This window comes from Neopelma chrysocephalum, unplaced genomic scaffold (assembly GCF_003984885.1).
Source record: "Neopelma chrysocephalum unplaced genomic scaffold, ASM398488v2 Primary Assembly neopelma1_108, whole genome shotgun sequence".
NCBI lineage: Eukaryota > Metazoa > Chordata > Aves > Passeriformes > Pipridae > Neopelma > Neopelma chrysocephalum.
The window spans coordinates 3,848,408-3,862,493 of record NW_020897773.1 but is presented as its reverse complement, the minus strand read 5'-3'; the positions used below and the strand labels follow the sequence as shown (position 1 = coordinate 3,862,493).

At 35.9% G+C, this 14,086-nt stretch overlaps 1 protein-coding gene across 32 annotated transcripts in view; it reads left to right on the top strand.

The window, feature by feature from the left end:
- NRXN1 (neurexin 1) overlaps positions 1-14,086 on the top strand; it is a 713,001-nt gene that overhangs the window by 73,469 nt on the left and 625,446 nt on the right. For 18 of the 32 annotated variants that reach the window (XM_027696573.1, XM_027696597.1, XM_027696588.1 and 15 more), the window contains 2 exons: positions 4,474-4,503; positions 5,302-5,313. The exons of 5 other annotated variants lie outside the window; for them this stretch is intronic. In XM_027696573.1, coding sequence (XP_027552374.1) covers positions 4,474-4,503; positions 5,302-5,313 — 42 coding nt within the window. The remainder of the gene's footprint in view (positions 1-4,473; positions 4,504-5,301; positions 5,314-14,086) is intronic. 9 more of the 32 variants (XM_027696598.1, XM_027696578.1, XM_027696590.1 and 6 more) reach the window with 1 other exon arrangement.

Genomic DNA, 14,086 nt, shown 5'->3' with positions numbered 1-14,086 from the left:
ATTCCAGAATATCCCCACTGAAACAATGGGATTTGTACTCATATGACTGATATCACCCTTCAAAATCTTTCAGGAGATTTGCAGAAGGACTGATTTCTTCTAATGTTCTGTATGAAAAACACTTCAAGAAACTATTTGTCTCATTAGTGTGGAGCATAAATCCTCCCGATAAGAAAGTAATGCATGTTAAATACCTCTCTTTTAATTGCTTAGGAAAATGGAAAGCGCTTTTCTCTTTAACACTATAAACCTTGCTTACTTTAATATCCTTTACAGCACAAAGTTTTAGAATAAAAAGGTTTTCTGTCTAACTTTTCAGCATATTGCACTTCCCTTTTGGACATTGTGAAAGAAGCAGTATGTAATTTTAATAATTATGTTGGTATGTAATTAAGTCCCTTTAAAGAGAGTATGGCCTAGGGCAGTGGAAACTAAAGCATAATGCCATCTAGCCTGAATATTGGTAAGTAAGTCTATTAGCTGGTAAATCATACAAATATGTGATAGTTTTAAAGGTACAGAACGTGCTTTACAGATCAGTTATTTCAGGAAATCAATATTGTGTTTTTGCTTAGAAGCCAAAAGGGGCAGGTGCTTTTTTATTTACAAGTGCTTTTAAGTCTCTCTGGGGTGAATCTTTTCATACTAGATAATGGATTATCTATCTGAAAAATTAATTTATCTATTTAAACTGAGATATTAGTTTTATTTTATTCCAATATTTTTAAAAATATTTTTAAAGCAAGGAGTTTGTAAACTAACCATATGCAAAATGACTTCCCTGGAACTACTCTGACCCAGGGTCCTCTAGTGAGCCACTGTTAGGCCTAAGTTCATGCAGGTTTCAAGTCACCATAGGCCACTGGCTGCTCAGTGGCAATCTTCTAAGGAAACCTGGAAGTGATGGTACTGCATTTCTCTATGCTGCTCTATTCAAGGGTGAAAAGAGATGCTCGGATTTAACACACAGACAATGCTGTACAATTTTGTAAAAATATATGTTACCCGAGGAGAAAGAAAATTTAAACAACTCTGGTGCTTTAATTGTGTGCACTGTCACACACATACAATGCAATTTCATTTTCATTGTGAGATAAAAATGTCTTCAACAACACTGGGATAGAAATTCTAACTGAAAAATATAAAAGCCTAGAAAGAACTACCTAATCTTGTATTTGATCTGTGCATAAAACTCTTGCTGGTGTCAACATGAGTCTTAAAATTTGAATTAGGTTCAGTGATAAGGAGGTTGAATTGCATTTCACATACTTGTTTATGCACAGCAATACAAGATAAAGCCTGGATAACAGTTAATCCAGACTTTACCTGAATCTAATTCTTAAAACTGCAATCTTAAATTTATTCCAACACAGGTCTGGATACTTATACATACATTAAGGTTACAAAGGATGAATATGTAAGGAATGGAAGCATAGAACGGTGTACCCAAAGCATAATATGAAAACTTAGCTGAGATTCTTTTCATCTTTGATCTCTGTGATATCTGAACATCTCTGTAATTTAGGCTACATAAAACCTAGAAATGTTTAGTATTCACGGAGTTAATTTTATATATATATATATACTGCTGGTATAGAAAGGCTACAGTTTTTTCATTTTACTGAAGTTGTGCTAGGGTTGAACATGTTCACTGCAGGTTTATTGCATTTAAATTTTGTTTTGGCCCTATGCTCTGCATGGAACTCACACACCAAACTATGAAAATATCCTATCTTCATATCTACTTCCACTATCCCACCCTGCGCCCCTTAACTCTCTCCACTCGGAGCCAAGTTCAGGATGTAGTTGGAGTGGATCACACATGAGGGATTCCTACTAAATGTTGAATTCCTAATTCACAAAGAAAAGGCTTTTATCAGTCCTCTAATGAAGTAACGGTGCACAAATGAGTATTTTCAGTGTATGGGATGCCTATACATGGCTAGTTAAGGCAAGAACATTCCATGACTATTTGTTGTGGTACTCTCTAATACAAGCAGACTTTTATTTTGAAAATCTAGCGGTGATTGCTATCATGCTAGATTTAGCTATATCATTTTAAACCACTCAGCAGAACAGGTACTGTACAAGTAATTCTTCACTCTTCCAATAGCCTTCATCCATAGATTGCAAAAATATAAAATAAGGTAGGTATCATTATGTGCTTTTAGCAAGTAAATATAGGCGACCTTACTGCTTTCAAATAAAGTAATATACAGAGTCAAACAAAATACAGTGTCTTGAAGACTAGTACTGAATTTTTGAATTGATAGATGTTTGTTTGGAGTAGGGTATGTTTTTTACATTTGCTTGACTGCCTTTTTTCATTGAATAAAAAACCATAAGTGACTTAAAATTCAAGTGGTTTCTACGATATTTTCAAGAGGCACTTCTACCATTTACATTTTTTTTTCAAATTATGTAAGAATAGTGTATTTGCAGCTGGCCAATTTCACATATCATTTTAACAAAAGTAGTACCTATCAAGCAGTGATAATCTGAAGCTGGTTCTTTTTTTTGGTTTTGTATAGCTAAAAAGTTCATATGTAAATGTGAGCTAGTAAGAGATAACCTTCTTTGCATTCCCCTAGGAGACATGACAGTGATTTGCTTCATACTTTCGAAGAGCTGAAAGAGCTCACATAAAGTAGTGGTTGCAAAGTCACAGTTTTATTAAAGAAAAAGATGTTGTAATGTTTGACTCGTTTCACATTTCCTCTATCAAATACAGTTAAGGTCAAGTCAAAAGTCTGAGATTTCTTGCTGTAGTTGCCAACAAGTTAATCAATCACAAGAAGAGATTGATACTTCCAAAAGGCCATGTGGCAAGGGATCCAAGCAAGAACACCGAGCATTAAAAGAACGAAGTTCAGCTGATCTTTATACACTGCTGTGTATTTAGGATGCCCCTCTTACATCAACACTTATAAAGAACACTCATGAAAACACTTCTACTCTCTTTCACAAGCTGCGACCTGCAAACTGTGGTGCAGCTGTGTGATGTTTCCCAAGCAATGCTTATGCAGGCATCCCTTCAGGATCACAGTCAGCTTTCATTTACATTGCTGTAAGCCCCAGGTAATCCCACCAGTTGCAGAGCACTGTATTTGGAAACAGAATTTATTGCACAAGAGATGAGGAACATCAGGCCCTTCAGTTTAACTACACATCTAAAACGGGTGACATTAAAAAGCACTAATTCAGCAAAACCATTGTCAGTGTGCTTGGAACATCACTTGAGATTTGGAACTGATAAGATATGGATCCTTTCAGACTGATTGAAGTCGGGAGTATCTTTGAACTACCCTCCCCAAATACTATGAGTCATTTGTGCACCTAATTTTCTTTGTGAATTAGAAATCATAGGAAGTCTACTTTCCAATAAAGAGCAGGATATTTTATTGCTCACCTTCTTTGTGTGAATTAATTTCAATTCATTGCAATTAAGAAAATAATGTATGGCTTTTTGAAGTTGTTGGAGAAGAGGAGCACATTTAACACATGAACAATTAATAACTTCTAAAATGGATCCCAAAACAGCTAAGTTCGACAAGAATAAATCTGTTTTTTAAATCAGACATAAAATGTGAAAAACCCTCATGTTTCAGAAAAATGCTTTCCCTGCATCGTATTATACTCAGTGAGACTTTAAGTATCATTTTATTATCATGGATTAAAAAAGCTGAATATTTTTCCTTAAAGAGTAACAAAATTTGGCTCTGGTTGAGTGATTATCATTATGGACATCTGTTTTGAAATGTCACTAGACCTATTCTGGTATGATTGAATTTCATTTCACAATACAAATATAAAGCAAAATCTATTTCTCTCAGATTTATGAAGTAGTTGCAGAAGCTGTCACTTAAATTTTCTTTATTATTATGTATTTTATATTGCATATGTAATAATTTGCCTTCTCTGGAACAAATTCATTCTACTGTCACGTTTCACACAAATAAGGAGACCTCCTTTGCATTATCATTTCAATGTGATGAAGAAATTTTATTTAATTACCTGAAATGCTCATTTTTATGAGGGGAAAAAGATCAGACCCAGCCCATTTTTCAGGTTTAAACTTCTCCAGGTTTTAAATGTCATTTCACTTGTAGAGGACAGGAAGTCCTCCCAGCAAAGTATTCAAAGCAATATAATCAAAATATGATAAATATAGATGGATTATTAAAGGAATTGGTTGGATTTGAAAGCATTTTATTGTTTTCTGTCATCCCAACTACTGCACATTACAAAAAAAACCCCACAATAAAACAGCACCCAGTGTTTGAATTGCAGTTCTGTTACTCGTAGCCCAAAGCATTCCAACCAGTGGTTGAAAAATGCTCTTTGATTTCCCTCTGTGATACAGACATCTCATAGGAAACAGATGCCTGTCACAAAACATTTTTGTCAGTGTGACAACACCACCTTCCCGTGCTCCCTTGTTCATTGCTGACTGTGCTCTTGTTTCCCTTCAAGGTCTGGCGCACCTGATGATGGGCGACCAAGGTATGGGCTCTGTTCCTTTTCCACTCTGCTTTCATTGTTTCTTCTTGTTCTGTAGCTGCTTTGAATCCATCACTGCAACTGATGGGCAAATGCTTGAAAGCTGTCTTTGGCTGCAAATGAACACATGGTTTTAGTCACATCTTTTCTTATTTCATTTTTTTGGTTTTTTTTGTTTGCTCCGTAAGCTTTTGTCCTTCCTGCCTCCTCAACTCCCCCTCTTGCAATACAATAACTGAAAAGAGGTGAGAGAAATAAGAAAGTGATTAAGAAAATTCCATGTATCAGAAAATACAATTATGGGTGATTCTGTAAAAGATAAACAAAACACAAGACCACTCTTCAGATAGCTCCTGAAAGAAGATACTCAGCTTGCCACATTGTACACATTGAAGAGTCCATTTACATTAATGCATGGCTGATTGGAAATGTGCAGAAAGCACCTGCTCCTGGCTTCTGGAATGCTGAGAGTACAATTTTGCTACCTAACAAAATCAGTGATTTTTTTCCTCCTAACCGTTGTCCATGTTACTTTTGTGACAGTCTTTCTTATCTAAGCATGGGTTTTTTCTGTGTTTCTCTGCATGTACATGATTGAAAAGAAATAAACTAAATCCCCAATATGACACTGATTGCATCTCCATTTGTCTTCAGGCACTTACCTTATACTTTGTCTCTTCATGTTCATATAGTATTGCATTTACATGTACTCATGACTCTTACTGTTGTTTCTCTCCTCTTCTTTATTCTCTTTTTGTCTGGAAATGCTTTCTTCATGGAACCATTTCACCAAATCCATAGGTAAAAGTAAAGGTATAACATGATTTTCTTTATTTTTAATGCCATCAGTATACTTTAATGTATATATAAGTAATGCAAATAAATGTAAAATTTTTGCACTGATAACATGAGGTAGGTATATCCTTAAAGTAAATATTTCATGGATATCATGGTAAGGAGAATTATCCTAAAGTACAGGCTGACCATTTTGAAAGTTTGTCTCCTGGTTTTTTGTGAGAGATGTAGAGCTTTGGCACTGATAAAGAAGGCTACAGTTATAGAAAGCGTACAGGATGAAATAACAGCCACATTTTGAGGTATGCCTTTTTCTGTTCTCAAAAAATTGTAGTCTGAACCACAAGACACAGGAAAAAAAGCATGATGTTGTTCATCTTGGACTCTCTGGAGATAATCTGTCCAGGGTCAGTCCACAGCTTGATATAAGTTTTAATTTAGAATAGCACTGACTTTAGCAAGTCTGCTGTCAGCCGATTGCATTGTCCTGAGATTTTCCTTGTATATTAATCACTTTGAGTATATCTGAGACAAGAACTGGACAAAGAAGTGAGGAAGAATGAACGACAAAGAGAAGTGTTGGGTTATTTCAGGTTTTTTTATTCTTTTTGTTTCTTCATGTAAAGAATACCAGCCATGTTTACTTTCTGTCTCCTGGAGGAGTTGTGCAGTAGGGTCAAGACTTTCCCTGTGTAAATAAACACCAGGTTTTGCTACAAGGATACTTGTTCACAGACATCCTATAAATATATTTTTATGATAAGAAGATGGCCATTAAAAGCCATTTAATCTCTGTTATGTATGATGAATAATACAGTTCTATTCATCTTAAGCATTTGTCAGGGTGTACCTACTCTTCGTATAAATCAGGAATCCAATCTGCATGGTCATACTTTCCTAACTAATTAAATTAGAAACAAACATCCAGGTTTGTTGTTGTCTTGGCTTTATTGTCTCCAAACCTAGAAAGTTCATGTGATGCAAAGACTGTAATTAAAAATCTGTAGTGTCTCATTCTTCTTTGTATCAGACTCCCAGGAAAGACTGTGTACCTGTATAGATGGGATACCATTTAAAGGGTTGTGTGTGTTCTGGAGCTCTAAATCTTCTTGCTTAGCATAAGTTTTAAGCAAAAGTTTTAAGTTATGAAAACCAATCTACTGATTTCTTTGTTTTATGGGATGATTTTGTTTTGTTTGTTGTATGGCTGCTCCTTGTGTTTTTCTTAATGGTACCTTGTATGTATGATTTCCTTAATATTTCTTATTGCTATCTTACTCCTAATCAGTAGATGTCTTGGGTAGAGTTACCTTAAAATGACATGTTATAGTAACTGAACCTTGACACTATATATAATTTTTAATAATGAGGAATTATTTTTCTATTCTGTACACAGAATAAATTTTATAGTATGTACAGCACTGAAGAATTTATTTTTGTATGAAAGGATTGAAATATAAATATTATGAATATATACTATGATCATTAGTTGATCTGGAGATCAGATTTTTAGCAAAAAAACCCTTTGCAAGTATTGTACAATACTTAGACACCTATATTTTTTATTTTTAAAGGTTTAACAACTATATTCACCAAAAAATTACTCTGTATATAGTAGCTAGGTTTAATGTTTAATGGTGTGCCATGTGACATAATTTGAACACCAGTCACCAGTCATCTAATCATTTGGCTACATTTTTATTTTAATATTTTATTATTAGATTTATTCAGTTAATATAGAAATAATTGTTACTATGTTTTGATAATCACAACACTTATTCTGCAAATATAATGGTGTATATCTGTTCAAATGGATGGAAAGGGTTTATATTTATACAAATGCCAGTTGCTTGTAACAGAAAATATCCCTCAATATTGAACCATGCCCTCAACCACTGAAAAATTACCTCATTTTGTTGACTATCCTGAAATTACACTATTATCACCTACTGAAATATGTGACCTTGAAACTGTGATAACACGCATGTAACACGAGACAATATAACAAATTAGGAGAGTGATGGAAAGGAATGAAGGAAAAAAAGAGGAGCACCAGTTCAATCTTTCGTTGTAAGTTCCATTCTTTGAGAGGTAGGGAAGGTCAGTAACAAAAGTGATTGCAAAATTCTGAGTTATTATATCATGAATTATTCTTATTTTGAAAATGTAAGCAATAAAACATTTTTAAGAAGCTTTACTATGTAATTTGTCCTGAAGAGTATAAATGGCTGAAGTATCACCATCTCCTTTAATTGTGTAGATATTCTTTGGGAAAATTAAAAGGAAAAAAAAAATCAGTGTATCTTCAGAATTAGGGCAGGGTGTTAACAAGGCAGGGATCTGGTGTTGACAGAGGAAGGAGAGATGAGACAGCCTCTCCAACTGGGCAAGCAATACAAAATCCAGTAACATCTCACTGGATGCACCTGCTGTTTGTCATTTAGTTGAAAATATAAATTTGGATAATCTCCTTACAAAGTTTTTATTGAAGCTTTGTCTATATTAACAAAGCTGTCATTGTCCCTTAGAGAAAGGCAGAAACAAAGCTCAGAAGATGTCAAGTGCTGAGACCTCTGTCAGTACTTCAGGTCGTATAACCTGGTCTAGGTGCAAAACCAGCTGACACAAATGAGGGTATATCATAAAGCTGAGATCCAGTGTAAAAGCTTGTCTCATAACTTTAGAGCTACACAAAATTGTTTCCTGATCCATTACTCCTTGTAGATGCTATGCCTAATTCTAGGAAGAGCTGCAATCTTTTAGATATACCAGCGTTCATTTATTTTCTGATAAGCATTGTATATGTTCAGAAATACATAGGAATTCCTTTTATGTCCCATGGAAATCACCTACTTGTATTCGACTTTAGCAGTGGAGTTGTCAGAGCTGTGATGGAAAGACATAGGCAAGGTAAGGTTTGTAAATGGGGTTCATGTTTTTATTAGATCACTTGAATATGCTGCTCAGAGCAATTGTTTGAATTTGAAGCAAAAATGGAATTTGCTGCTCATAATAGACATGGAAAAGGATTTGTTTGCCCAAAACAAATGTTTACCCAAAGAAATGTTGTCTGTTTTCTCCAACTATTGGAGGTGGTCTAATAAAACTACCATTTCTGCCTATGGGCCTTACCTCGTCAAAGTCATGAAGAATTATTATGTAATTGATAGTAATACAACTAAACTTACATGGCAACTAATGTAAAACACTCAATTTCTTCTTTTATTTTTTTTTAAAACCTATCTCCTCCTTTTCATATTCTTTTGATGAGCAATGAAAGGAATTTATAATTCAGAAACTATAATGTAGTGACATATTACTTCCTTTTTTATATTGCACTTCTCTTAAGCCTATGCATATTTTTACCTGTAGTTTATTTCTATGTAAATAGCCTACTTTTCACTACATATATTACTCATTCTATAACTAAATACTGTGTTCATACTCCTGTTCTATTACTTTGGAGATTATGTGCAGCTTCAAATTATGAGCCACTCAGGTCCCTAGCAAACTATTAAATGTTAGCCAGCTGAACAATAAGTGTTTCTACCAAAAGATTGATAGTACAACTGCAATTTATTGTATTAGATTAGAGGCTTTTAATGTGCTGGTATTTGGTGTGCTGTTTTTAATTGCTGAAGAAAGACTTTAGAGTGGCAATTTATATGTGTCAACTTCTTACCAAAGGAGGGCAAGTTTTGTACTGCACTAGCTATCTTACAATATCTGTAACACCAAAGTGATGCCACTAACTCGTTAATTATCAGTCACACAATTCATTTGACAACTGGAAAATTAGGACACTGAAAAATAAAAACAATTTAAATAAATCCTTCAACAATCATGAGCATTAAAATGGTGTGTTATGTAGTGCTTACACAAACATCACCTTGTGCCAGTAACCTCCCCTAACATCAAACTATGTGTAATTCAGTCATTAACCTTACTGCGACCAGAAGTTCATCTTGCTGTGATTTTTATTTTTGGTCTGTTTTCAAAGAACTAAAATTGTCTTGGCCTCTTACACTCTCTGTTCCTCAATGAATTGTTGAAAAGCCTATACTATTCTCATCTGCTTTTGTGTGAGCTGCTTCAAAGTGGGTCTGCGAGACATCCATCCTCCAGCCTTCCTTGACCTGGGCCACCAACAGTCCAGAAGCCATGTAAATGCTTTGGTACAGCCCTAAGCTCTAGCACAGCTCATTATTTTTGGCTCAGTGCCCTGTTGCCTTGGATTCAGTTACATGCCTTCTCAACTGCAGCTGGCTTTTACCTGGCAAGTGCAAAACATGGATGGAGGGCATTCTTGACTCTCTGTACTTGTTCACATAGTTGTGTATCCCAGGTGATAGCAGCTTATTTGAAAGACTCACTGTTAGAGCTGAAGTGAGTTAATTTAGGAGTTTTACACATAATGGGGTTGCCAAGGTCAGGCAACTGAAATGGTTTCTAAGTGACATTACAGCAGAAGAATGGATAACTTGCGCTTCCCTGCTCAATCTCACAGTTGCTTCTACTGATAAAAAAAATCAATAATGTTTAAAATTTATCCTCACTTTTACAGGTCACAAACATCCTGAAGTCTTGCATAATTTACAAAATTATGAACATGAGAATTTTAAAAATATTCTCTATCAAATTAATATGATTTTTAATGAGAATGACATTTTTTAATAAATTAATAAGCTAAAATATAAAGCTCCTCAAAGTACTCCAAAGAGCAGTAGCTACACATAATATCTGTTCTATAATGACTTTTTTTTCCTAAAGAACCTCATAAATATAGTTAAATAGAGGCTGCTGCTCACCAAAAATATTACAATTAAGTTCTTGTGTAACCCATGCCCCTTTGCCTAGACATATATGTTCCAATAAATATTTATACTATCCTTATATTTTAATGATCAACATGTCCAAATTTTTGTTGAATATCATAATGAACTATACATTAAGTGTTTGTTGTGATGCATTGAAGCAAGTAATTTCCTTACACTTTAGTGAGTGATGCCAAGCAACCCTGGAATATGTCATTTGAAGATGCAGATTCAACTTTATGTTGAAATGTGATCAATTAATGGTCCCTAAGGAGAAAAGCTGTAGCAGAACATGAAGAAGTTTTCTATCTGAAGTACATGGCTCAGAAGAAACCAATCAACATCAGGAACAGAAATGCAAATTCTGTCTTGTCACACGTGTACCCAAAATTATATCTGAGATGGCTGATTCCTGATCAGCAGTAAGAAAAGAAATGGTATGGACCTGCCACAAATATTAAGAAAATTTTTTGAAGAAAGGGGAACACATTTATATTTAAAATAAAGTCGCCACATGGTCCACATATCCAGTCCACATCATGAGTTCTAACACCTTTCCATCACCAAAATAAAGCATTTACCATATTCTGAATCATTCTGGCATCACTCAAAATTACCATGTATCATATATACATAGGTATATATGTCATAGATCTATTGATTCAGCAAAAAGAAAATAAATGTGCAACTGTGAGGGATTTAATGTAATAGAAATGTTATATTTGCAAAAGTGTAGGCTTCTGCTGGGTTCAGAAAACATTGTAATGTAAGATAGTACATGTCTTAGACATCCTCAACACAAGGCTCCACTTTGAGCATCCAGAAGATGGGTATACTGACAGAAAACCTTTCAAAATAATATTAGATCTCATTCAACATGAAAGATATGTATTTCAGGCCAAAAAGTATGAGGGGATTTATTGAGGACGGAAAACAGTTAAGCTGTCACTCTGAAAAGATAAAAAAAATATTCACCAGGTAAGCAATAAATAGGAAAACTAGGCATGTTTTCCTTAAAGCACTTTTCTTTTAATTTATATATATATAAATGTACACAAATAAGAATTTAAAGCTGCAGTGAACTGAGTCTTTTCTGCACAATGAAATTCCGTGAGAGTTTTATACACATTTCATAGGCATTTCCAATGAAACAGATATTTGAGAGAGGTGTATTCCTTGGATATTCTGTAGAGTATCCTGGAACCTTCCTGTGAGCCAAATACATTGGTAGAGTGACACTAAAGATTTCAGCTTCACTCCAAGATAGCACTACAGCTAAAACTTTCCTAGGATAAAATTCAGCCCTTGAAGTCTACAAGAGCAACTAAACAAATGAGCCCAACAGACTCTAATTTCTATTATTTCAGTGGAAATCAAAAGTGATTGGAGATTATTGTACATCTCACTTAGAACAGAAGTCTCAACTGATTTTAACATTCATCCAATCAATCACGCTCAAAGGAGTTTCACCAGCTAAGTGGAAAGAAATTAGAGCCCCAAAGAGGCATATTTTCAAACATCTCTAAGGTTTGTCTACATGCAGGCATACTAAATTCCAGAGTAAATGATCACAATTTCTAAAGAAACTAAATTTAAAGAAAGTGAAGAACTCTTAAGAAAACCACTTTAAAATTGTACGAGTGTAACTGAAAATGTGGACGATACTCTCTAAATGCACATCATAGTGATATTTTTCTACCAAGAATGACTCCCTGCAAAAGAATCGAAAGACTATTTAAATAGTCTGGTCAAAATTGATTGTTCTTGTAGAAATAAAAATGCTACAAACAAAATTTTTAACCTACTCTACAGTAATTTTCTTTGGCTGTAATAATATGCCAAGCTACTTAGAAACAACTGAAATTTGAATTATCCAGTCTTCTTTAAAGTCTTTTAATTAAACAATATAATTTGCACTGATACTAATAGCATATCTATTTCTTGATATTCAAGTCCTTCTATAACCCTGACATTCTTAATTGCTTGAAGGTGGCTTTCTATCTTTACTTTAAGGGTTCATCAAGAGCAATTAAGTATCAGTAGAACAGTGAAATTGTGCAATGAACTGGAAATTTAGGAGCACAAAGGAGAAGACTTTCATAGGAAATGAGTATGGACCATGGAACATGGACTTTGCTATGAAGTTCTGCCTTCATCGTTCTTTTAATGGTTTCCATAGATACCAACCTGTTATCCAGATATGTTTTTTCCAGACTTGGGAGGAAATGAAAGTGACTGAATCTCTGTATTGAATTCATTTATTCTAGAGAAGGAAGTCCTTTTTATCCTCATTAAAGTTATATTCTGGGTTTTTTTCTGTTGGCACTCACGATAATTTTCTGATCAGCACAGCATTTCATTTTTAAAGGCTGTTGTTGCCTGCTTACAGTAGACATTTGTTCATTAAAGAAAGGAAATATCTGGACTGATTCACTGACAACTAATAAAGCTGTATAGAAGCAACCTTGGATAACAAGAGGCTACCAGAGAAACTGGTAAGCCACACCTGGCACAGTTGGCATCACAGCATTGGGGGTGGAAGGAAATAAAAGCAGCTGGGTCTAATTCATTTTATCTGCCTTTGCATATTCTTCAGACAGAGGGAAGTCTGCCTGGAAAGTAAAATTCAGCAGTAAGTGAGTATGTCTTAAGGAACTTGGGGAATAGGTTGTCCCCCCAAGTTCCTTAAAATGATCATCTCACTTCATGAGGATCAGCACGGCCAAGTCAGATATGGCAACTCACTTTCTGAGCCCTTTCTAATAAAGAACGGTGGGAAACAAGGCTGCGTTCTCGCTCCTACCCTATTCACAGACTTTTTCAGTATGATGCTCCACAGGGCCACGGCAGACCTTGATGATCAGGACGGTATCTACATTCGATATCGTACTGATGGAAGCCTATTCAACCTAAGGCGACTGAAGGCCCATACTAAGACCCTAAACCATCTTGTCCGGGAGCTGCTTTACGCTGATGACGCCGCCCTTGTTGCCCACACAGAAGCAGCTCTGCAGCGTTTAACATCCTGCTTTGCAGATGCTGCTGAGCTCTTTGGGCTGGAAGTCAGCTTAAAGAAGACAGAAGTTCTCCATCAGCCTGCACCTCAGGAAGTCTTCCATCATCCCCACATCACCATTGGCCAGTCAGAACTCAAATCAGCCCAACAGTTTAATTACCTAGGCAGCCTCATCTCCTCGGATGGTAAGATTGACGGGGAGATAGACAATAGGTTAGCAAAGGCATATAGTGCTTTTGGAAAACTCCATAAAAGAGTATGGCGTAATAAACACTTGAAGAAAAGTACCAAGATCAGTGTTTACAGAGCCATAGTGCTGTCTACTCTTTTATATGGTTCCGAATCATGGGTCATCTACCGCCACCACCTGCGTCTCCTAGTACGCTTCCATCAATGCTGCCTCCATACAATCCTAAACATCCACTGGTCAGATTATGTGACCAATACATCTGTTCTCAAACAGGCAGCAATCACAAGTATTGAGGCCATGTTACTGAGAACGCAACTGCGCTGGGCAGGGCACGTCTCCAGGATGAAGGACCACCGCCTCCCTAAGATCCTGCTTTATGGTGAACTTGCCACCGGCTGCCGCAAGAGAGGAGCTCCAAAGAAAAGATACAAGGACTCCCTGAAGCAACAACTCAGCCTCGGGCATATTGACCACCATAACTGGTCCACTCTGGCCTCTAATCGGGAGGCCTGGAGACAGACCATTTATAACGCTGCTGATGCTTTTGAGAAAGCACGCAGGATCACCCTTGAGGAGAAAAGACAACGCAGAAAGAATCGTGCCTTGCAGAATATACCATCTAAGGAGTCTTTCTGCTGTGTCTTTTGCAACCGGACTTGCCTCTCTCGTATTGGCCTTTTTAGCCACCAACGCGCTTGCAAGAAAAGTGGGTAGAGCCCTTCCCAAATCTTCGTTCGCGAAGCCTAGCCATGATGATGAGTATGTCTAAAT